The 23,538-nt window shown below is 46.5% G+C and overlaps 1 protein-coding gene across 3 annotated transcripts in view; it reads left to right on the top strand.

The window, feature by feature from the left end:
• Positions 1 to 23,190, top strand: part of BIN2 (bridging integrator 2) — a 34,087-nt gene extending 10,897 nt beyond the window's left edge. The window contains exons 3-13 of one of the 3 annotated variants that reach the window (XM_042946570.1): positions 7,297 to 7,351; positions 7,651 to 7,745; positions 8,465 to 8,560; positions 10,010 to 10,117; positions 10,427 to 10,512; positions 12,131 to 12,206; positions 13,662 to 13,744; positions 17,446 to 18,163; positions 20,357 to 20,437; positions 21,812 to 21,883; positions 22,691 to 23,190. In XM_042946570.1, the coding sequence (XP_042802504.1) occupies positions 7,297 to 7,351; positions 7,651 to 7,745; positions 8,465 to 8,560; positions 10,010 to 10,117; positions 10,427 to 10,512; positions 12,131 to 12,206; positions 13,662 to 13,744; positions 17,446 to 18,163; positions 20,357 to 20,437; positions 21,812 to 21,883; positions 22,691 to 22,714 (1,494 nt within the window). In that variant the 3' untranslated portion in view covers positions 22,715 to 23,190. Of the gene's footprint in view, positions 1 to 7,296; positions 7,352 to 7,650; positions 7,746 to 8,464; positions 8,561 to 10,009; positions 10,118 to 10,426; positions 10,513 to 12,130; positions 12,207 to 13,661; positions 13,745 to 17,442; positions 18,166 to 20,356; positions 20,438 to 21,811; positions 21,884 to 22,690 lie in introns of those variants that run through there. The other 2 variants (XM_042946569.1, XR_006204843.1) reach the window with 2 other exon arrangements.
• Positions 23,191 to 23,538: the final 348 nt, after the last annotated feature.

Raw genomic sequence — 23,538 nt, 5'->3', positions numbered from 1 at the left:
CAAGCAGCCTCCATGCTGCTAACACAGAGCCCGACATGGGGCTCAAACCCACGAACAGTGAGATCATGATCTAAGTTGAAATCAAGAGTCAGAGGCTTAACTGACTAAGCCACTGAGGTGCCCCAAGATAAGGACTCTTTTAAAATATAACCACAAAGCCATTATCACGCCTAAAAATATTTTTCTATAAGATGTTTACTCATTACAACAAACCAGAAAGGACAAGAAAAACATGAATTAAAAAATCATGATTTTGCACCCTCCCATGCTACAACCACTGTTGTTTCATATCTTTACGGTCACTGTGCTATGTATGTGTATGGTAGCCAAGTAAATCCAGAATAAATAAATATAAGGTTCACATTAGTGAGATTATTCTGTTTGTAATGGTTTCATAACTTGCCCTTTTCAGTTAACAATGTAATACAAATATCTTTTCAGATATTTCAAGTTAATCACCCCACTAAAACATAAGATTAAGTGATACCTTTAAAAAACAAACAGCAATAATTTCATAATTCAAAATGTCCAATGTTCACTCCCCTATTTTTTTAATCCCCTGATTTGTTTAAAATTTTTTTTAACGTTTATTTATTTTTGAGACAGAGAGAGAGCATGAACAGGGGAGGGGCAGAGAGAGAGGGAGACACAGAATCTGAAACAGGCTCCAGGCTCTGAGCAGTCAGCACAGAGCCTGATGCGGGGCTCGAACTCACGGACCACGAGATCAGGCCCTCAGCCGAAGTCGGCCGCTTAACCGACCGAGCCACCCAGGCGCCCCTCCCCTGATTTGTTTAAATCAGCAACTTGTGGACATGTTTAAGTCCCTTAAAGTTAAATCTCTTCATCTGCAGGTTTCTAATCCCTCCCTTTTTGCGGTTTACTTGCTGACCCCGGGTTGTTTTCCTGAAGTTTCCTGCAGGCTGACTGAATCCCCATGGTACTGTTTAACATGATCCTCTGTCTCTTGTATTTTCCATAAATGAATAGATTTAGAGGTTTGATGAGATTCAGATTTTGTTTGTTTGGGTGGCAGGAATACTTGATATTTTTCTAGGTGGGATATTCTCTCATCTGGAGGCACATAACGTGTTCTTATCTTTTTTTTTTTATGTGACACTAACAGCCATAGTTGATCATTAACTGGAGAGTCTATGTTGTATATTAAGCTTCTAGTAATTATGAGGTGGTAGCCAGTCTGAGAACAGCATTTGGCAACCACTGATTTTAGTCTGAATTGCGGGGGAGGGGGGCGGAGGGCGGGGAATAGGATCTGAGAGGGAAGTGATTTAATCAAGGTAAAGCACAAGGGCTACAGAGCGAGGATTCAAACGTGAACCCTGTGCTTTTCCCCCTGGACCGCACGAGGAGGCCTCCCTGGGCCTCTGCTCAATCAAGGTTACCCTTCAGCTTTTAACCCCAGTATGAAAAGAACAGGAGTCAGTAAGTCAACACCCACGTTGAAAGGTTTCTGTAGCTCGGTCCTTTCTCCTCCTCTCGGCCTTAAAGGCTGGATCTACCAATGGCAGGTGTGTGGGAAGGAAGGGTCAGCGATGAAGGAAGGGCCATCTAGAAGAATACGAGGATCAGATGAGACAGTCCCCTCAGAATCTCCTGGGTGAGCCCACCAGCTGAACGTCACTTGAAGAGGGGGTGGAGATCTGTTTGAGAAAGGAAATGGAGGGCGATTAGGAATAAGGGAAGCTTTTCTCCTGAGAGAATGATTTACCCGTAGTGACTGGTATTTGAGCCTGCCTGAAAAGTTCACTTAACAAGCGAGCCTGCTGTATGCCAGGCTAGATCCTGGTATTTCAACACAAATAAGACAATACGCCTGCCCTCAGGCATTCACCGTTTAAGGAAAAAGACAGTAACAACACAGTCAGCTCTGAGACGGGGACCTCGGATAGCTCAGACGAACAGAGGGGGGAAAGACAAGGTCAAGGAGATTGAAAGTGAAGTGTTCCAGAAGTTGGACCAGCTGGTCATGTACCCAGTCCCTTACCGCAATCAGCTTGTAGGTGTATTTTTTATCAATAAATAAATATTCCCAGGGGCGCCTGGGTGGCTCAGACCATTGAGCATCCAACTTCGGGTCAGGTCATGATCTCACGGTTCGTGAGTTCCAGCCCCACATCGGGCTCTGTGCTGACAGCTCGGAGCCTGGAGCCTGCTTCGGATTCTGTGTCTCCTTCTCTCTCTGCCCCTCTCCCGCTTGCACTGTGTCTCTCCCTGTCTCTCAAAAGTGAATAAATGTTGTAAAAAAATTGTTTATAAATAAATAAATATCACTCCCAAACTTCCCAGCCTGATTTCAAGGTCAGGCCGCTTGCCCAGGTTCCTAATCAAATTTCCATAGGTAAGTTTTCTTTGAAGGCTTTGTTTACTTCCCCATTTCCCCCCCCCCCCCTCTTCAAAACATATTATAGAGGAAGAATTGTTTTCCCCAAGCAGCATTTTAATCTCTTATTTCTGGTAGTGACAGCTGCTTCCAATTCATTGCCTTTAAAATCAAACCCAACAATCCAGCTTCTCGTCTCCCCTCTGGGCCTCCATTAGATGGAGCATTTCTAGAGCTTACTCCAGGACCTTCAGGCTACTTACTATTGTGCAGAGCGTTTGGGTTTCTCTGAGTCCATTTCTCTCCAGCAAGTGGAGAGTCCCAGGACAAGGACTTTCTTCTCCATCCTCAGTACCGCAGTCTCTTAGGACACAGCTCTGTCTACCTGAGGGTTTAGCACAAGCTTCCACAGCGAATGGTCCATTACCTGAGGGCTGGGGCTGTTTATATAGGGGTTGGAAGGACCAAGTCAGACTCTTTATGGTGATGCCAAGAATTTGGCCAGGTATTCAGAGAGCGGAAGTGCTAAAACGATAAGATTTAGGGCTAGAAATGGTCTGACCCGACATTTATAGATGAGGAAACTGGAACCGGAAAAGTGGAATAACTTGCAAGTCTTTGACTCACAGATGGGGAGGAACCTAAGACCGTAAAAGTCATACCTGAAGAAGAAGGCTAGGATTCTTCAGCCTAGAGACATTTCAGGGTAGGAGGGCAGACAGGTCAGTGAAATAAAATGATACCCACTGGGGGCGCCTGGGTGGCTCAGTCGGTTAAGCGGCCGACTTCGGCTCAGGTCATGATCTCCGGGTCCATGAGTTCGAGCCCAGCGTCGGGCTCTGTGCTGACAGCTCAGAGCCTGGGGCCTGTTTCAGATTCTGTGTCTCCCTCTCTCTGACCCTCCCCCGTTCATGCTCTGTCTCTCTCTGTCTTAAAAATAAATAAACGTTAAAAAAAAAAATTAAAAAAAAAAATGATACCCACTGGCGTCCCGCTACCCCACTTCCCCCCCATACACACACACACACACACACACACACACACACACACACGCTTCATCTCCTCAAAGGAAAGAGCAAGAACTCTTCCTAAAGGAAGAACTTTGACCTGGAAGCTTGATCCTAAAACACAGAAGGGGAGTTAGGCTTTTGTGAGGTGCCACGGAAGGCAGAAGGCGTTCACATTTTATGGACTCTGGTATCAGTAGAACCCCCTGGTTTTGAACAGCATACATACAAGTGCATGGTCATGCATGGTAGCCTTGATTACTGATCGGATTTGTCGGGCCATATAATGTCTAATGGGATAAAAACAATTTGAATTTCATTTGTAGAAATTATGCAAGATGGGGGCGCCTGGGTGGCTCAGTCCATTGAGCGTCCGACTTCGGCTCAGGTCATGATCTCGCGGTTCGTGGGTTCGAGCCCCGCGTCGGCCTCTGTGCTGACAGCTCAGAGCCTGCAGCCTGCTTTGGATTTTGTGTCCCCCCTCTCTCTCTGCCCCATCCCTGCTTGTGCTCTGTCTCTCTCTTTCAAAAATGAATAAACATTAAAAAAATTTTTTTGTTAAATAAATTACGCAAGATGGTTTAACAGGTTTTGTTACTCCAATATGTACTTTGGAGACCAAATCTTCATGGTGAGGTAAAAAGTTGAGTTCGTTTTGTTTTCTTTCAAAAAGGAACTTGAAATCCTTGTTAATCTGTATAATCCTCAAAACTCTTTCAAACCTTGGCTGTCACATTTTTAAAACTCTCAAACTTACACCCACCTACCATTTCCATCTTTAAAAGCTTTTATGCACGTTTAACATCTTAGGCTGTTTCAACTTTTTTCCCATGAATGAAAAAGCAAGAAGGAAGTGAAACATCCTTCCTGATGAATGCTGAGTGTTTCTGAATTTTGGTGGCTGACTGACCGTCTCCATCATGCTATTGAAAGCACTTTCTCAAGATTACCAGTGACCTCCAGTTACCAAGTCCAGTTACTGTGACCAGTTGTTCCTGCACTCTAACCTCTCTATAACATCTGAACCCCCCCCCCCCCCCCCCGCCCCGGTCATTTCTCTGATGTTCTCCTGATCCTCACTTGCTGTGAAATACCGCACAATGCCGGTTCTTTTCCCACCTCCCTGACAGTGTCTTAGACGCCCTTGAGACTGTGTGTTCATGTCCCTAGAGCCCTGGCATTCAGCTCCAAGGACTTTTCTTTTCTTTTCTTTTCTTTTCTTTTCTTTTCTTTTCTTTTCTTTTCTTTTCCCTTCCCTTCCCTTCCCTTCCTTTCTCTTCTCTTCTCTTCTCTTCTTTTCTTTTCTTTTCTTTTCTTTAATGTTTATTTACTTTTAAGAGAGAGAGAGTACAAGCAGGGAAGGGGCAGAGAGAGAGGGGGACATAGGATCCAAAGTGGGCTCGGTGCTGACAGCAGAGAGCCCGATGTGGGGCTGAAACTCACAAACTGCAAGATCATGACCTGAGCTGAAGTCAGATGCTTAAAGGCATCCCAGCTCCCAGAACTTTCAACCTGAAGTATGGTTAAGGGTTTGGACTGGCTGGGGCGCCTGGGTGGCTCAGTCAGTTAAGCGTCCGACTTGGGCTCCGGTCGTGATCTCGCGTTTCATGAGTTCAAGCCCCGCATCGGGCTCTGTGCTGACAGCTCAGAACCTGGAGCCTGCTTTGGATTCTGTGTCTCCCCCTCTCTCTGCCCCTCCCCTGCTTATGCTCTCTCTCTGTCCCTCAAAAAATGAATAAATGCTAAAAAAAAAAAAAATTTTTAAGTTTGGACTGGCTTAGAAGTAAGCGCTGGAGGCAAAAACATGGATGAAATAATTAGTCCAGTTTACTTTGACCCCGAGTTGACCTAGATTTTCTGCTGTGTACACAGTAATCGTCCTTCCTGCAAAGATTTCCGCAGATTAAAAAAAAAAAAGTTTAAGTTGTTAGACTTTTCTGAATATTCAGTTTTTCCTCCCATACATTTGTTTATACTTTTGGTATGCTCAATAGCCTATCTAGTGATGACCACAAACAAATAAAATAAATGAGCAAGTTCACAAGTAGCTTATGGGTATACTTCATAATAATGCATCTCAACTTAAATACTCCTTCACCTGAGCTGGCATGAAGGTCACTGTCCTGACCCACAGGTCTGGCCCCAGGAAACCCCCTTAAGTGGACTGCACCTTTCAGTCCAAGCCCACGTTCCTGAAGTCAGGCTCCAAGAGGTCAATGGTCTAGGCTCAACTCCCAGAAACTGGAGTTCACACAGAGGAAAGAGGCCAGAGTCGGAAGGAGCTTTAAATAACACCATGAGGAACAACAGAGGAAGCCTTTGAAAGAGAAGACTTGGTGCGGGGTATGTGACAGATATCTTCAAACATATGTGCAAGAGAAAGCAGATCTACTCTGAGTACAGAAGGCCAACCTAAGACCAGTGGGCAAAAGTTCTAATAGAACCTTTTTTTTTGAAATTTATTTATTTATTTTGAGAGAGACAGACAGACAGACAGACAGACAGTGCAGGGGGAAGGGCAGAGACAGACTCCCAAGCAGGTTCCACACCGACAGTGTAGAGCTCCACCCGGGGCTCGAGCTCACGAACTGAGAGATCACGACCAGAGTTGAGATTGAGGGTCAGACGCTTAACAGACTGAGCCACCCAAGTGCCCCTAGGGCTATTTTAAATTGAAGCAGTCTCAGCAAGAAGTCACGAGTTTCTGGTTGCTGGATTCAAGAAGCAGAGGCTCAATGAACATTTGTCAGAGTTAAAACAGAAGTGGGTCACCTGTGGGGTTGAGATAAAAACTTCCAAACTTAAATGATACCTTCCTCTCTTTTCTCCCTTTTTTTTTTTTTTTTTTTTTTTTTACTAGGGAGGAGACCTAATCTGTGCTTGGGAGTCCTAGCCTTAAAAAATGAGAATCCAGGGGCGCCTGGGTGGCTCAGTCAGTTAAGCATCCGACTTCGGCTCAGGTCATGATCCCATGGCTCATGAATTCCAGCCCCACATCAGGCTCTCTGCTGTCAGTATGGAGCCTACTTTGGATCCCTTTGGATCCTCTGTCCCCCTTTCTCTCTCTACTCCTCCCCCACTCACTCACACACTTTCTGTCTCTGTCTCTCTCTCAATATTAAATAAACATTTTTTAAAATTTTTTTTTAACGTTTATTTATTTTTGAGACAGAGAGAGACAGAGCATGAACGGGGGAGGGGCAGAGAGAGAGGGAGACACAGAATCCGAAGCAGGCTCCAGGCTCTGAGCCATCAGCCCAGAGCCCGACGCGGGGCTTGAACTCACGGACCGCGAGATCGTGACCTGAGCTGAAGTCGGACGCTTAACCGACTGAGCCACCCAGGTGCCCCTTAAATAAACATTTTTAAAAAATGAGAATTCAGACATGGGAACAAAGAAAGAATTGGGTAGATGGATAGAGCTATGGATGAAGCTATTGATGTTGGAACAGGAGGAGAATCAGTGATGAGGCTGTTTGAAGGAGAGTGTAAAGCATGTGATTGATGGAAGGGAAGGGTAAAGTGAGGCAAGGCAGAGAAGGACATCAGGAGAGGAGAGGAATGGTCAGGGTGCACAGGAGGGAGAAGACCTACTGTCTTAAGAAGATGGTAGCAATGTACTTAACCCAGAGAGGAAAGTATAACCCACAGGGTCACGGAGGACACATATTTCCAGCAGAGGAACCCGGGGCGTAGGCTTTTGTTCACTGGATGGGAGAACAAACAGAGGAAAGAAAATCTTCCAGTGCCATGGGAACAATCTCCCAACTTAAAGATAGCCCCCAAAAAGATAACCTACAACTTCTTGGAAAAGAGAACAGAGGCTCATTTATAACATTTGCAGATTCCAGGATTGACGTCTGCTTTGAACCTACTTTTCAACTTTGACCTCTAAGGCGTCTTTCCAAACGTATCTCTTCAGTCACTGAAAGCACTTCTCCCTTTCAGGCAGAAGGCCAGAAGCTCTACAAAGACCTGAAGAACTTCCTTAGCGCCGTCAAAGGTGGGTATTGCGTAGCACAGGGGATTCGAGCTCCTGAGAAGTCTGAGCGTGGAAAGAAAAACAACCATTCTCAGGCATTTGATCACTTACTTGCCTGCCCCTGAGTCCTGGGGCTTGTGGGCAGAGCAAGAGCGACTCGTGCTGTCCCAGCCCCGTCCCGCTTTCCTCACGGATAACCCAAACCTTCTTGGTCTGCGTCCTTCTGAAGTAGACCCACTGATTTTGCCTGTCCACCCGTATGATTATACCAGCCTACTTTGGGGGAAATTTTATGGTAGACGTGACTTCTCTCCTCTCAGTGATGCATGAAAGCTCAAAAAGAGTGTCAGAAACCCTGCAGGAGATCTACAGCAACGAGTGGGACGGTCACGACGAGCTGAAGGCCATCGTAGGGGTAAGAGCGTTTGGGCTAAACACCTCTTCTGGCACTAACTCCTGCCCTCATCTCAGCCTTATCTTTGCTTCTGTATCCCAGCAAATGGATAAACAAAGGAGCCAATCCGCATCGTTCATTTATGTAGCCTCGGTCACGGGCGGTAGCAAAAAGCAGTAACTATGGAAGTCAAAACAAGTTTTCCCTAGTCTACGGATTCCTCCGTTGTTGCCCTTCTCCCCCTCCTAAAACCTTACGGAAGTTTCCGTTCCATAAAACCCAAGTGGTTGGTTTTGAAAGTTAACTTCATGCAGTTTTGTGCTCCCAAATTTGCCTGTCCTCCAAGCTCTAGAGTCCAAAACTCTGACCATCTCTTCCTGTTCTTAATCCCTGAGTGTACGTCCAGTGTCTTATAGGGCAGCCCCTTGGGGGAAGGGTTGTTCCTTCACCTGACTTCTTCACCGGAACCCAACGTGATATTCTAAATACAGCGCTCCACCTGTTTCAGATTCTGTGTCTCCCTCTCTCTGTGACCCTCCCCCGTTCATGCTCTGTCTCTCTCTGTCTCAAAAATAAATAAACGTTAAAAAAAATTTTTTTTGAAAAAAAAAAATAAATAAATAAATACAGCGCTCCAAAAAAGGAAGTCTGTGGCAGGCAGAATTTGGGCTTTCCCCTGGTAGGCGGTTGTTACTGAGAAGTGGGGCCCTCACCACTGTCCTCTGCCTCTGCCCCCACAGAACAATGATCTCCTTTGGGAAGACTACGAAGAGAAATTAGCTGACCAGGCAGTGAGAACCATGGAAAACTACGTAGCCCAGTTCAGCGAGATCAAGGTAATCGGTTTGCAGAGTCAAGGATGGGTCACGGGTGGCCCCTGGAAGTTAGAGAACATACAGGGTAAACGTCCTACATAGAGTTTGAGCCCACAGTCGGGAATGAAGCTCAGGAAAGAGGAGTAAAAGTCTGGGGTCAGATGGGAGGTTAAGGTGGAAGGTTAGAGGTGTGTGAAGGGCATGTTTAGAATTAGATTTGGGTGAAGAAGATTGGAGCTGTTTTTGAATTAGATCTAGGTCAGGGCATCCCTTTTACTTGTGGAAAAAAAACCCAGCCCATCTGTATATCGTAGACAAGAAGAAACTTGGAGGAGTCATGATAACTACATCCGATACTTGGAAGTCTGCTAGGTAAAAGAGGGATGCAACCTCTTCTAAGCTGTTCCAGAAAGCAGAGTTAGAGTTCATTTATTCATTCAACTCCTATTTATTAAACATCTACTCTCTCAGGCGCTGCACTGCTTTTAGATTAATAGGGAGAAATTAGAGGGGTGCTGACTTCAGTCTGTCATCAAGCTTTCAAAAAATGAAATCTGCTGTGAAGTTGGGAATTGTCCATTCTCTGTTCCAGCAGAAATTGGTAAACTACTAATTTGGATATTGCAGCTCCACGTGTTCAGTAGGAAGCTGGGCCAGATCATCACTAGTCCTTTGAAAATCCATGTTTGAGGGGCGCCTGGGTGGCTCAGTCGGTTAAGCGGCCGACTTCGGCTCAGGTCACGATCTCGCGGTCTGTGAGTTCGAGCCCCGTGTCGGGCTCTGTGCCGACCGCTCAGAGCCTGGAGCCTGTTTCAGATTCTGTGTCTCCCTCTCTCTGACCCTCCCCTGTTCATGCTCTGTCTCTCTCTGTCTCAAAGAGAAATAAAAACGTTAAAAAAAAAATTTTTTTTTAAATAAAATCCATGATTGAATATGTAGTTTGGATGAGACTGAGTAGACGGTCTCTCAGTGCACGTAACAAGTTACCATTTTTATTATGCTTCAGGATTTTCAAAGCACTTTATAGTCCGCGTTTGAGCTTTCAAATAACACCGTAGGGGCAGATGAGGCTGCTGATGTTCCAAAAGAGACGTGCCTTGCCCTCCATCACGGGGCTAATAAGTGGCAGCACTGGGAGTAAGACCCAGCACCCCTGACTTTGAATTTAGTTAGATTCTCAAGGCCATGTCACCTGGAGGCTGAACCAGATTTTAGTGGGTTTATAGGAAGTAGTGATGTTTAGTGCAGGCTTCCACATGCTCTGTAGGGTTTCCCTTTACTCTGCCCCCTCCCCCCCGAGAATTCCCATTCTTTCCAAAGAGCGGGGGAGATCCCTTGGGCACAAAACTGTTAGAAAGTGCAGTGCGATAATAGGACCCAGTCATCGTGCCTCTGTGTTGGACACTCTGTCACCTGCATCCTGGCCACCGAAAAGTGACTCTCGAGGCCTCTCTCCTACCTCTGGGCTAGGAAAGAATTGCCAAGCGGGGTCGGAAACTTGTGGACTATGACAGTGCCCGACACCACCTGGAGGCGTTGCAGAATGCCAAGAAGAAAGATGAGGCCAAGACTGCCAAGGTAAAAAAAAAAAAAAAAAAAAAAAAAAAACAACCCTGATAAAACCTTCCTGCCCTCCCGCTGGGCCAGGCTGGGTTTAGGAAACGATAAATCCAGCATCCAGCGTGTCCTGAAGGAAATCCTGTGTTCCCTGACACCAATCCTCTCAGGATAGTCAAACACTCATGGCTTGGGAGGGCACGGGTCTGGGGAAAGAGAGGCTCGGTTCCCAGGAAGTCCCTGAAAAGCCGCAGAGGATCAAGGAGGCACAGCCTCTCCAGCCTTAGACCCGGGACTGAGGGCAACGGCCCTGTCTGTTTCACCCCCTAGGCAGAGGAAGAGTTCAACAAAGCCCAGAGTGTGTTTGAAGACCTGAACCAGGAACTGCTGGAGGAGTTGCCCGCTCTGTATCACAGGTAATGATTGACCTTCAGAAAAGGCCTGGACCCCCGGGCCGCTGGAGGCCCGGGTTACCTGGCAACCCAAACGTGTCACCTGAGCTCTGGTGCAAGAGTGGGATGTGTAGCCTCAGCCCTGCCACTACCTTGCTGGGTGACATTAGGCAAGCTGCCTTATCGCCCCAGACCCTGCTTACTTCACCGGCGGTACGGAGCTAACCACGCCTGCCCTGCCAGCTTTTCCAGTTTAAAGGCAAGGTGCTTCTTGGACAGGAGCGATATTGGCAAGTAGATGGTCGTCATCACGCGAGCCAGGAGTATATGGTTCCGTGCCTCGGTGTGCACTGTCTTAAGCCGGCTTGGCTCACGAACATCCGGCTTGATGGAGACGCTAAGCCACGGGATGATTATTTCTATTAATGATGTCTTTGCTTCACAGGAGGTAAACATGTTGTAGACGTAAATCTCCCACATTGGGAGGAGGCGTCTGAGTAGAAATTGTCTTTGTGTCCGACTTTTCATTGTATGAGATATGCTGTAATGGCAGCTGTAGTCGGTATTTTATATTGCCACTTAATATCAGTCTCTGTATGATGGAGCCTTTTTTTTTTAATGTTTCTTTATTTTTGAGACAGAGAGAGACAGAGCATGAGCAGGGAAGGGGCAGAGAGAGAGGGAGACACAGAATGTGAAGCAGGCTCCAGGCTCTGAGCTGTCAGCACAGAGCCCGACGTGGGGCTCGAACTCACGGACCGCGAGATCATGACCTGAGCCGAAGTGGGCCGCTTAACCGACTGAGCCACCCAGGCGCCCCGGGTGGAGCCTTTTTAATCACTACATGTATTCTAAGACACCAGTTAATGTGACTCCTAATTTAAATAGCATTGCAATTTCATACAGTTTCTTTAAATGTAAATTTCCCCCATTCATTCACAGTAGAATTCTGCCAATGTGCCTTCGGCTTCATCGAAGCCCAGGTATTGCACAATGAGAAAGAATAATTATTTATGATAATAATTATATTGGTATGGCCTTATATTTTTACAGCACTTTAAAAAGTCTTTAGAGGGGCGCCTAGGTGGCTCAGTCGGTTGGGCGGCCGACTTCAGCTCAGGTCATGATCTCGCGGTCCTTGAGTTCGAGCCCCGCTTCGGGCTCTGTGCTGACAGCTCAGAGCCTGGAGCCTGTTTCAGATTCTGTGTCTCCCTCTCTCTGACCCTCCCCTGTTCATGCTCTGTCTCTCTCTGTCTCAAAAATAAATAAACGTTAAAAAAATAAATAAATAAATAAATAAAAATAAAAATAAAAAGTCTTTAGAGTACTTTCATATCTACGTTAGTACCTAAAGGGCCTGGATCAAGATAGCTTCACGCACCTAGAGGTCTCATGTTTTGGCATCAGGCTGGGCCGATAAGTGTCTCCCCTGACCTTCCCACTCTTCTGAGAGCCCAGTGTGCTACTGGCCTCACCCTGACAAATCCAGATCACATCCTGAGTCTAGGGTGCAGGGTGCTTTTCTCTGAGGGCTCTTCGTGTCCTCTGGTGTTGGCTTAAGCTCCTCCCTTGTATCTCAAAGATTTCCTTTACCATCGCTCACCTGCATGTGGTCTTGTTTCTGTTTTTTGGCCCCTGATAGTCGTATTGGCTGTTACGTGACCATCTTCCAGAACATCTCCAACCTGAGGGATGTCTTCTACAGGGAGATGAGCAAGGTGAGAAACATCTTGGCGAATGTGGACAGCTAGGTGGGTCTTCCTAGGAAATGTGAAAGTAGCCCTAACTTACATAAGCTCATTAAATATTGATATTGGCAGCACGGGTTTTTACCTTTTTCTCATGAGGAGATAATAGCACTTGACTGACATTGTTGAACTGGGTTAAAGCACCTGTACCTGCCTCAGAGGGCCCTCCCCGTCTCCATTAACAACTGAATAATGGCAGCCAAACTTGAGCTTCAGATGAATAAAGGAGGTAGGCCTTTGGAAGGAATAGCTGACATGGGGAACCAAGCTGTGAAATCTTTTATTTTCATTTATTTTATTATTTTTTTTAACGTTTATTTATTTTTGAGAGAGAGAGAGAGAGAGCACGCGCACACAAGCAGGGGAAGGGCAGAGAGAGGGGGAGACATAGAATCGGAAGCAGGCTCCAGGCTCTGGGCTGTCAGCAGAGAGCCCAATGTGGGGCTCGAACTCACGAACCCCTTAACGGACTGAGCCACCCAGGCGCCCCTTTATTTTTTATTTTAAGTAAACACTGTGCCACATGCAGAACTCAAACTCACGACTGCAAGACCAAGAGTCACATACTGTACCGACTGAGCCAGCCAGGAGTCCCAGGCTGTGGAAATCTTTATCTTCTGTTGCTAGGGAGCAAGGAGGGCGGTGTTTTGGTTTTTTTTTTAATTTTTTTATTTTTTTTACATTTATTTATTTTTGAGAGAGTGAGACAAAGTGAGAGCGGGGGGAGGGGCAGAGAGAGAGGGAGACACAGGATCGGAAGCAGGCTCCAGGCTCTAAGCCATCAGCACAGAGCCTGACGTGGGGCTCGAACCCACAGACCGTGAGATCATGAACTGAGCCGAAGTCGGACGCTCAACCGACTGAGCCACCCAGGCGCCGCAAGGAGGGCGGTGTTTAAACACAGGTCGGTTTCTCAGGTAGTTGGGCGTGAATGGAGAAGGCCAGTCCTATGCAGTGACAGGCAGCCACACAACATGACCCCATGGGGTCTTTTCTAGTCCTGGGATTCCAAGACTCTTTGCTATTACAACATTAACTGAATTCGTGCACACATCCACATGTTCCTGTCCGCAGTTTCTTGAGCTAAATTATGGTTTGCCTCGTTAATATTACAATGGGTTTTTATTGCCTGGATTACCTGAGAGAAGCTAGAACCTCAAATCAAACGTCAGACATCAAGGACCCAGCCTTGAGGGAGGGAGCTGCCAGTCTGATGGAAGAGACAGAACTTAGGCCACAGACAAGTCAAGGAAGAAGGGGTGGCAGGACAGGACCCTAGACACTAGTGCAAAAGAGATGAGGAGGAGTCTTATAGTTAAGGGTGGGGAGGTTTTATCTGGGGAACTGTCTGAAAGGGAGAAGAGAAGGGATATGCCAGTCTCAGGTTCCCTCTGGCTAGCAACCCGTCTCTCTTGCTGGCTCTAGCTGAACCACAGTCTCTACGAGGTGATGAGCAAACTGGAGAAGCAACATTCCAACAAGGTCTTTGTGGTGAAGGGAGTATCAAGGTGAGCAACTTCTGAGACTCTTGGCTGCTTCCCTTGTCCTGTGAACACTCGCAGCACTCCCATTTCCATCCCCGATCCTGGCCTTCCCTTCACGGTCATGTGCATGATGTTGGTTGTTACTTGTTTTTTTGTAAAGAGTTTGGGTTTGGTTTTTTGTTTTTTTTTGTTTTTTGGTTTTATTTTGAGAAAGAGAGCACGCGTGCACACACAGGCAAGAAAAAGAGCGGGGGGAAGAGGGGAGGGAAGGGCAGAGAGAGAGGGAGAGAGAATCCCAAACTCACAAACCACGAGATCATGACCTGAGCGAAAGTCAGACCCTTACCAACTGAGCCACCCAGGCGCCCCACTTTGTTGTTTGTATTATGCCTCCTATAAATTCTTTTTTTTTGTATGAAATATTTCAGCTATCACTAAAGGTATAAAAAAATACAATAAAAAAAGAATAATACAATAAATAGCCATACAGTTACCACCAGATTTAAGAAATCAGCTATTATATGTATCATTGAAGCACACGGTGTCCCTTCCCCACTCACTTTCTCTTCCTGCCCCCTCTCCAAAGGTGACCACTGTCTTAAATTTCGTATTTCTTTTCCCCATGTATGTCTTTTTACTATTCTTATACACATACACGCACGCAAACCATTTTGCATGTTTTCAAACTTTGTAAACTGGAATCATACTTGACGTGTTCTTTTGCAACTTCTTTCTGTTCTCTTCATACCGTTTGTGACATTCGTTTATCCTGTTGCTACGTGTTACCAGCTCTTGTCTTTCCTTTCCCCTGACTGTGATGGATGCTGTTGTGTGGCTGTCCACAATTTATTTTTCTGTCCTCCTGCTGATAGACATCTGGGTTGTTTTCCAGTTTCTTGCTATCACAAATAATGTTACGGCGGACACAGCTTGCATTTCTCTTTGTGTGTATCACCAAGAGTTTCTTTAGGGTGTACATTTGGAGGGGGATTGCTGAGTCATAGTCTGCGCATGGGCTTCTTCAGCCTTGCTAGGGATTGTCATTGTCAAATGGCTCTCCCAAGTGACTGCTGGAATTTACAACTCACCAGGAGTAGTAAAAGCCCCCCAGTGCTCCATGTTCTTGCTACATATGACGCTGTCAGACCTATTTAGTTTTCTAAACTAATGGGTATGAAGTGGAATTTTTGCAATTTAATTCACACTCCACAATCGCTGGTTACCCTGAGCATCTTTTCGTGTTACTGGCCGTTTAAGGTTCCTTTCTGTGACTTTCCAGTTTAACCTTGTTTTCACATTTTTCACTTGGATTGTTTACCTTTTTCTTAAAATTTTTTTAATGTGTATTTATTTTTGAGAAAGAGAGAGTGAGCGCGTGAGCTGGGGAGGGGGCGGAGAGACCAGGACACAGGACCTGAAGCCGCCTCTGCCCTGATAGCAGTAAGCCCAATGTGGGACTCAGACTCACAAACTGTGAGATCATGACCTGAGCGAAAGCCGGATGCTTAACCAACTGAGCCACCCAGGCGCCCCTGTTTACCCTTTTTTCAAATTGATTTATAGGAGGTATTTTTTGTGTTTGTTCTGGATATTAACACTTTAATGCTATGCATTGCAAATATCTTCTCAATTCTATGACTTTCTTCTCGTGTGTGTGTGTGTGTGTGTGTGTGTGTGTGTGTGTTGTCTATTGCCTTCATACATTCTTTATGCTGGTAAACATAAGCAGTTCAGTGGTCCCTCAGAATATGATCACTTTCTCATTCTGAAGCCTTTGATTCCTTCTACGTACAAGGTTTTCTGCTGAGAGTTAGAGACCCAAAGACATAGGAGACTTGTCCTTTCCCCGAAGTGATTTACCAAAAGTTGAAAGGACAGAAAATGTACCCATGGAGACAAGGAACAATATAAGCTTGCACATATAAGTACTCAATGAGACCAGTAGGAATTCCAGAGAAGTAGGTATCTGCCATTGCAGGGATGGTCAGGGTAGACTTTTAAAGGAGGTGGTGAAACTGATCTTGGGACTTAAAGGAAGCATCAGGCTCACATTTGTTATTTGTATTATCCATTTAGCAGTCTGTTACAGCAATTTGTTTAGTGATTACAAATCATCACTAAAGGGTCAATGTAGATTTCCTAGACGAATTCCCTTTTTGCTCCAAAAATTCTGTTTCTCCATTTCTCAGCATTTAGAGACAGAATTCTCTGTAGTGGTCCATTTGTCTGAAACTTACTATCACGGACACCAAGATGTCCCAGAACCTCGTAGGGAAATGTGGTTTTTTTCTGGCTATGTCCTGGGCCTCTAAAGCTACTGACCCTAGAATGTCAGTGTTAGAAATAACCTCTGTCGCTCAGCTTATTATCTCACATCAGAAACTCCCACAAGGCCAGAACGAAGTTTTTCTCTTTCTCTGCCTATTCCCATCTCCCATCCTTGTGCCAACATAATTGGTATCTGTCGAGTAAATATCTGTGGGTTGCTTAATCAGTTTGTAGACAGTACATAGGAGGCCCCTGAGGTGAGAAGGACTCAAGCTGACGTTGGCCATACAAGCACTCGGCACCGTGTCCGGCCTACTGAATACGTAGAGTCAGTTTTCATTATTCATGGTCATTGTGTTCCATAAAGTCACCGTGACCACTGGATTAGCGAATACTCAACCATTACTCCTAAGGGAGACACGGAGTTAGGTTCCCATAAGACCCCACTCCTAGCATTTTCATCAGCCAATCAGTACGTAACCTTGTCTTCTTGTGTGTGTTTCTGTTGAAAGACACCTTGTTGTTGACTCCTAGCCCACAACACCAAAACTCCTCCCTGAGGGAAGCTTATCTGACAGGCATTTTTTCCTCTGTGAGGCACATCACAGTCGTCTCGCTCGAAGCACTTTACTGCTATACTTGGGAGGCCATTCTAACAGCAAAATCACCAACAAAAAGCACACTGTGAGAGACATGGCAAAAAGGACATGTTTGCGGTTGTAAGAGCTGAAACCAGGCAGAGGGTTGCCTGGTTAGACCTTGGCTGGGAAAGTGCCCTTCAGGCACCCACTTTTCAAAGCTCGCGTCGTGTCCGTGGCTGGCTGCAAAAGAAAGCATCGTGAGTGTTCATTTTGGAGTTACAAATCAATTTTGGGGACCAGGTGAATTTGCAAATAGAGAGTCCACAAGAATTGACTGTGTATCACCTGTGAATCTTTTCCCCAGAGAAAACATCCTGTCAGCATTTTGCTATGTTTCTTTCCAGTCTTGCTTTCTTTATATATTTTTTTACGTAATTGAGATCGTGAGATATATATAACATGTTATAGCCTCTTTTGCACTATATAACAGAAGCATTATCGCAAAGTATACAAGCTTTCTCATGTCTTAAATTTTTTTAATGTTTTTGAAGGAGAGAGAGACAGACAGACAGAGCATGAGCGGGGGGAGGAGCAGAGAGAGAGGGAGACACAGAATCCGAAGCAGGCTCCAGGCTCTGAGCTGTCAGCACAGAGCCGGACGCGGGGCTCGAACTCACAAACCGTGAGATCATGACCTGAGCCGATGTCGGACGCTCAACCGACTGAGCCACCCTGGCGTCCCCAAGCTTTCCCATATCTTCGATGGCTTTGTTCTATTTTCTTATGATGTGCATGCATCATTATTTACATGGGGGTATTTAGGTTGCTTCCAGGTCTCAGCTCTTCTGAATCTGAACGCTCTTACTTTTTTAGCAGCAGCAGACGCTCTTTAGTCATCTCTTCCCCAGTTCGAACATCCGCAGTCTCCAGCCCTCTCACCTCACCTACCAGTCCCTCCGCGCTTTCTTTGAAGAATGAAGGGGACTCCATCTCAGCAAGCGAAGAAGAGCTGGCATCTGATCTGGCCCCGCGAGAAGATGATGCTGAGATTAAAGAGCCCTTAAAAGACCAGGAAGAAGAAGTGGAAGAGTCTGAAGCTAGTTCCTCCGAGGAGGAAGAGCCTCTGCCAGCTTGCAACGGCCCCACCCAGGCCCAGCCCTCTCCCACCATTGAGGACGGCAAGTCCCAAGAGGAAGCGCTCCCTGGCTCCCCATCTCCATCACCAGGCGGACCCCTTCTCCCTTCAGAACAGCCCTCATCTCCCCCAGAAGTGGTCCTCCGAACGCGCACCTCAAGTGAAGAGTCCGAACAACCGAAGAAGAGAGCCCCTGTCCAGAGGACCTCCGCACCTCCTAATAGGCCGCCTCCGCCCAGAGCCACTCCCAGCCCCAGGCACTCCTTGGGGAACCTCCCCTCCAGCCTTCCAGCCTCTGAACAGGGCTCGCCCACCAGTCCTAGGGCCCTCTTGGAGGCTTCTCCTGACCCCCAGCCACCAGAGAAGCCAGTAAGAACTCCTGAGGCCAGAGAAAAGGAGAACATCAGCAATCTGAACCCAGAAGAACTTTGTACTTCCCCTACCTTGATGTCCTCTGAGGTGAGATTGGGTCTGGTTGAGTCTTTATTCCCTTTTACATCCTCCATGTAGATTACCTTTACTACAGTCAGCTTGCCCCAGGTGATAAGATCTTCTGTCATTAGGGTTACAGTTTCGAGGATATTCTCGGACACCTTTTTGGTCCTGGGCATCGTTTCACAGATTCATAGCAACTAATCTAGTGACCTGTACTCTCAGGGTGGTTGACTTCTGCAAAGGGCTTATCTCTCATATTATTATTATTGTTATGAACAGATTCTTATTCATTTCTTTCTTTTGCTCCCAAGTTCTGGGAGTTCCCAAGGTAAAGAATCTACAACGGGGCTCCTGGGTGGCTCAGTCGGTTAAGGGTCCGTCTTCGGCTCAGGTCATGATCTCAAAGTTTGTGGGTTCGAGCCCCGTGTCAGGCTCTGTGCTGACAGCTCAGAGCCTGGAGCCTGCTTCCGATTCTGTGTCTCCTTCTCTCTCTGTTCCTCCCCTTCTCACACTCTGTCTCTCTCTCTCAAAAATAAATAAAGATTAAAAAAAAATTTTTTTTAAAGAAAAAGAATCTACAACTGGCACCCTGAGCTTTACATTTTTTAGTAGGGACAGGGAGGAGGGTCTCATTCCAGTTCATCATACTTGTGACTACAGTAAGAAAAATGGCATCTGCAAATTTCCAAGGTGCATCTTCTGTGATGAGAGAGGCGTAGAAGAAGGAACTCACAGGGGAAGGTCAGGCAAAAGGGATTGTCTTTTGAAAGGTGAGGATATGGATGAGAAAAGGATTGTGTTAAAATAGAGACAGAGACCTGTGGAGAGCGACCAGTTCTGCAAAGGATCTGGAAATCAAGTTGTATTCTATTCAAATTACACGGAAAGGCTACATCATATCAAAGAGAGATTTGACTTGTTCTATGAGATTTCTGAGGGCAGAACTGTGTGTAATTTTTTTTTCAAGTGCATTTTGGATCAATATAAGGTAAACATTCAGTGATTAGCTCTGCTAAAAAATGATATGGAGGGGCACCTGGGTGGCTTGGGCGGTTAAGCGTCCGACTTCAGCTCAGGTCATGATCTCATGGTCCGTGAGTTCGAGCCCCGCATCGGGCTCTGTGCTGACAGCTCGGAGCCTGGAGCCTGTTTCAGATTCTGTGTCTCCCTCTATCTCTGCCCCTCCCCTGTTCATGCTCTGTCTCTCTCTGTCTCAAAAATAAATAAACGTTAAAAAAAAATTTTTTTAAATGATATGGAAAACCCATTTCAAATATAGGGAGAAGGAAGCACAGGGACTTCCAAAAACCAAAATAGGATAGGCCACCTTGAGAAATAGCCCCCGTCCCTTGCTGTTGAAAGCTAAGAATATATGATCACCAGTCAGGTGCATTATAGAGAAGATTATGGTGAGACACCTCACTAGATGGCACCGAGATTCATTCATTCATTCATTCCATAATTACTTACTGAGTCCCTGCTATGTGCCAGGCACTCTTCTAGGAGGTGGGATATTACAGTGAGCAAAACACAAAATTCTCTGCCTTCCTGCATCTCACATTCTAGTGGCTAGGGGGTGGGGAGAATAAGGGAGATAGGCAAGAAACGATAAATAAGTAAAATTACAATTTAGTGTTGATAAGAGATCTAGAGAGAAATTAAGTAGGGGAAGGCACAGGGAGCGAAGGCTAAATTGGAGGTTTTTTTAAAAAAATTTTTTTTAATGTTTACTTATTTTTGAGAGACAGAGCATGAGTGGGGGAGGAGCAGAGAGAGGGACACACAGAATCCAAAGCAGGCTCCAGGCTCCGGGCTGTCAGCAACAGAACCCGACACGGGGCTCAAACCCAGGAGCCGTGAGATCATGCTGTGAGCCGAAGTCAGGCGCTCAACTGACTGAGCCACCCAGGCGCCCCGGCTAAATTGCAGTTTTAAACGGAGTGGCCAAAGGAAACATTTGGGCAATGAAGGAGGCCGGGGCATGAGCCACGTGGATATCTGGGAGTCTGAGATTCCTGGTACCCCTCGGTTCACACCACCCCGTGACTGCCTGTGCCTCACTGAGGGCTGACCAGGCTACCTTGAGAGCCTCCTGGTATCTGGACATAGGCACCATGCCAGTACTGTGGGCACCAGCTAACAGACAAAGCATCCAGGGTGGCATCCAGGGTGTGAAGGCGTGGGACTTCCTCATACATTGTCCGCTTTGATCCACAGGTTTTTTCAGAGTCTGACAAGGCAAAGAAGATAGAAGACAAGGAAGAGAACAAGAAGCTGGGCTTCGCCGACTCCCCTGAGGTACTAACATCTAAGTCGTCAACGCCCTTATGCCCTCGGTCTTGATCCACGTGAGGCACTGAAGGTCCTAACGGGGCAAGATCTAGAACTTGCCCCTTGTTGGCTTCTCGTGTGAGGAAGCTATGCTGACTGGGAGAAATAGGCAGGACTTGTGGACAGTGAATAAGTGCAGGCTAACCGTGGGATTTTGAACGGGTAAAGTGTAGCCACTTTTCACTTGTCTGCACCACAAAGAGCAATTCAATGGCACGGAAGGTCCAAGATCAATTTAAGTGTGACTGTAACATATTACATGATTTTGGTATGGGGTCAGCAATAGAATGCCTCTTTGGCTCTGGAGGATAAAACAGGTTTGCCTCTTTGGAGTAATCTTATTGGAGGGGCGATTATAGGGGCCGAGATGCTGTCTATTTTTGAGGAATGCGCTAGTAACACTGTCCTCCTTGGGAAAGAGATATAGGACGCAACCTGCTCCCCGCTCCTCCCCTCCTTATGTTTGAGATTTATAGTATTTCCTTACTCCCAGCCTCTCCTGGGGGATTCCTCAGTCCTCAGCTAAGGAGGCATATTTTTGCTTAATCGCCTGAGAGAGAATGAAGGTTCTCTGAAAGAATAGTACTTTTCTGGGAGGCAGTATTACCTTTGGGGTAATTCACAGCCTGGAACTGGAGGAGGGAAGAAGAAGAAGAAGAAAGATCCCTGAAAGGAGAAACCACAGACTTCCAAGTGGCTGTCCCAGACTGTTAGAAGTTGGTCCTGCTTTTCGAGCGGGTGAATTTTATAGTGTGTAGGTTAAATTTCAATTAAAAAAATACATTCACTCCAAACCTTAGAATGCCAGGGTCTCCCCCTGGCTTAGCAGTTCCTGGACAGGGCTTTCCGTGCCTCGGGTTCCCATCTCAGAACCCAGAACTCTTCCCCAAAGAAACCATCATACCACTTGGCCTTTCCAAACCGGCACAGCCGACGATCATCTCAGCGTGAGAGCCGCAGTGCGTTCTCAAGGAGGGTTAGTCTAAAAGTGGTGGGTAGTGTTTTTAAGACCTACATTTATACCCTCCTAGACTCCCACATAGATTTATATACAGATGCATGTCACACGGATCACACAGTGTCTGATCAGGGAGACAACGGGAGTCCCAAGACCCGGTTTCCTGTCATTTCACCTTTGAATCTGGGTCTCTTGATCTGTAGCAGAGCATGACAGTAAAGCCTTCCCCGATGCTCTCAGGCCATAGTGAAACAACACTGTACGTTTGCCCTTTGTGTTGTCTTTGCCCCTTGTAAAGTGTAGGGCACAGAAGACCCTTCTAAGCTGGGGAGAGGCTGGGGAGGTGGATCCACCTTTTACCAGCAGAACTCTTCTTTTTGTAGAGCCAAGATCAGCTTCACGTCTCCGCAGTTCCAGAAGAGAGCGACATCGTGGCACCCGAGCCTCAAGAAGAGGTGAGAAGGCCAGATCCACAGAATGGGATGAGTGGGAAGATTGGGCAGTAGGGGTGGACAGAGGTTTGGTTACAGTCTGGAAACCTCACCGTGGGCTACAGGGGGAAGCCAGCAGTGAACAGTATCCTCCGGGCAAAGTCAGGCAGGTGGGAGCCAGAGGAACCAAGAATAACCTGGGCCTTTGTGGTTTCTGTGCCCATTTCCTAGCCCTTGACCTTGAACCTCTGGACCTCTCGCCGTAGCCTTATCTCCTAAATATGTGTTTAGTTGTATGGGAACTTATTTCAAAAAGGAGTTGAGATATATATAAAAGGCACACAAAAAGGTAAATACGTACACACGCACAGTATACTCAGAAGTATATTAGTAACCATGACATAAAATGGAGCCATGAACTAGGGAAAGACAAAAAAGCATTCTATAAAATAAAAGTACCGAGGGTGGACCACAAAAGTGGTTGCAACACTTTCTAACATCCAAGGAGAAGAGGAAAACATGATCAGCTCATTTAGTTCGTGCTGCCCACTCCTCAAGAGAGCAACAGCTCTTGTTACTAAGATGAAAAGAAGTTTCCCCGGTGAGTCCTCGTAAAGAGATGGCAAATGATGCGACGAACAGTATCTGCACCCAGTCTTTACAGTAATCCCAGCAACCAGTTTTACATCGCCTCCCTGGGTACAGCTCAGTACCTTACAAGAAATACAATTTGCTAGAAGCAAACTGAGCTCCTCCACCCCCCCCTCCCCGGGAGTGGTTGGTGAGAGGGCAGGTCGGCATCTAACCCAATCACCTTTGTTTGTTCTCCAGGTAACTACAGTGCAAAATGACTAACTCTGAAGAGGGACTGCCGAGCCCCACCCCCCCCCACCCCCCCCCGCAGCACACACCTCCCCAAGAAGCTCCTCAGCTCAAGGGTACAGGTCAGAGGGACTTAAGATCTAGCATTCATTTTTAGGTTCTTCACCCGTGTGAATGCTGATGGTCTCTAAAGATCTAGCATTAATGGGGGCTGAGGAGCAGACTTAGGGGAGGGAGGGAGGCAGGCTTGGGAGAAGAAACCATTAGACTCGGGGAGTATTTAACTCAGGCTTTAGCATTGTCAGAATAAGAAGACTTTATATGTTAATTAAAGTAGGCGGAAAATGACCATAAATTAGCAAAAGCATCTATAGACACAGACACGTCCGCACAGAGACCCATAACCACACGTACTCAGACAGCGGACAAATCTTTGACTCACCACTCATTGGCAAGACCTTGAGCCAGAAGAACAGATTTGCAGACAATAAATAAAAGTATTATTCGAACCGTGTGTGGATCCTTATTTTAACACAAAGTTGTTCCAGCCCAGCTCACTGTTCTCCGCTTAGGTCGTATTGCATGTACCCCTTGTTCAGAAAGCGTCAGTCCCATCCTTGACCCCCAGCTCAGTCAGAATGCTGCAGGGGGGCCACAGGTTCCTTTCCTCAATCCAGACGCTTTACTGCATGCCCTCCCTCACTTTCAGTTAATAAGCAAATGCCCTTGGAAAGAGGTTGCATTTTAGAGCTGTGTCTAATGTTTAGAATGTGGTCCTTGGCGTAAATAAGCATCTGAAGGGCGCCTGGGTGGCTCGGTTGGTCGAGCATCCGACTTCGGCTCAGGTCGTGATCTCA

This window comes from Panthera leo, chromosome B4 (genome assembly GCF_018350215.1).
Source record: "Panthera leo isolate Ple1 chromosome B4, P.leo_Ple1_pat1.1, whole genome shotgun sequence".
Lineage (NCBI taxonomy): Eukaryota > Metazoa > Chordata > Mammalia > Carnivora > Felidae > Panthera > Panthera leo.
The sequence above is the reverse complement of the archived record's forward strand: the minus strand, read 5'-3'. Positions and strand labels throughout refer to the sequence as shown.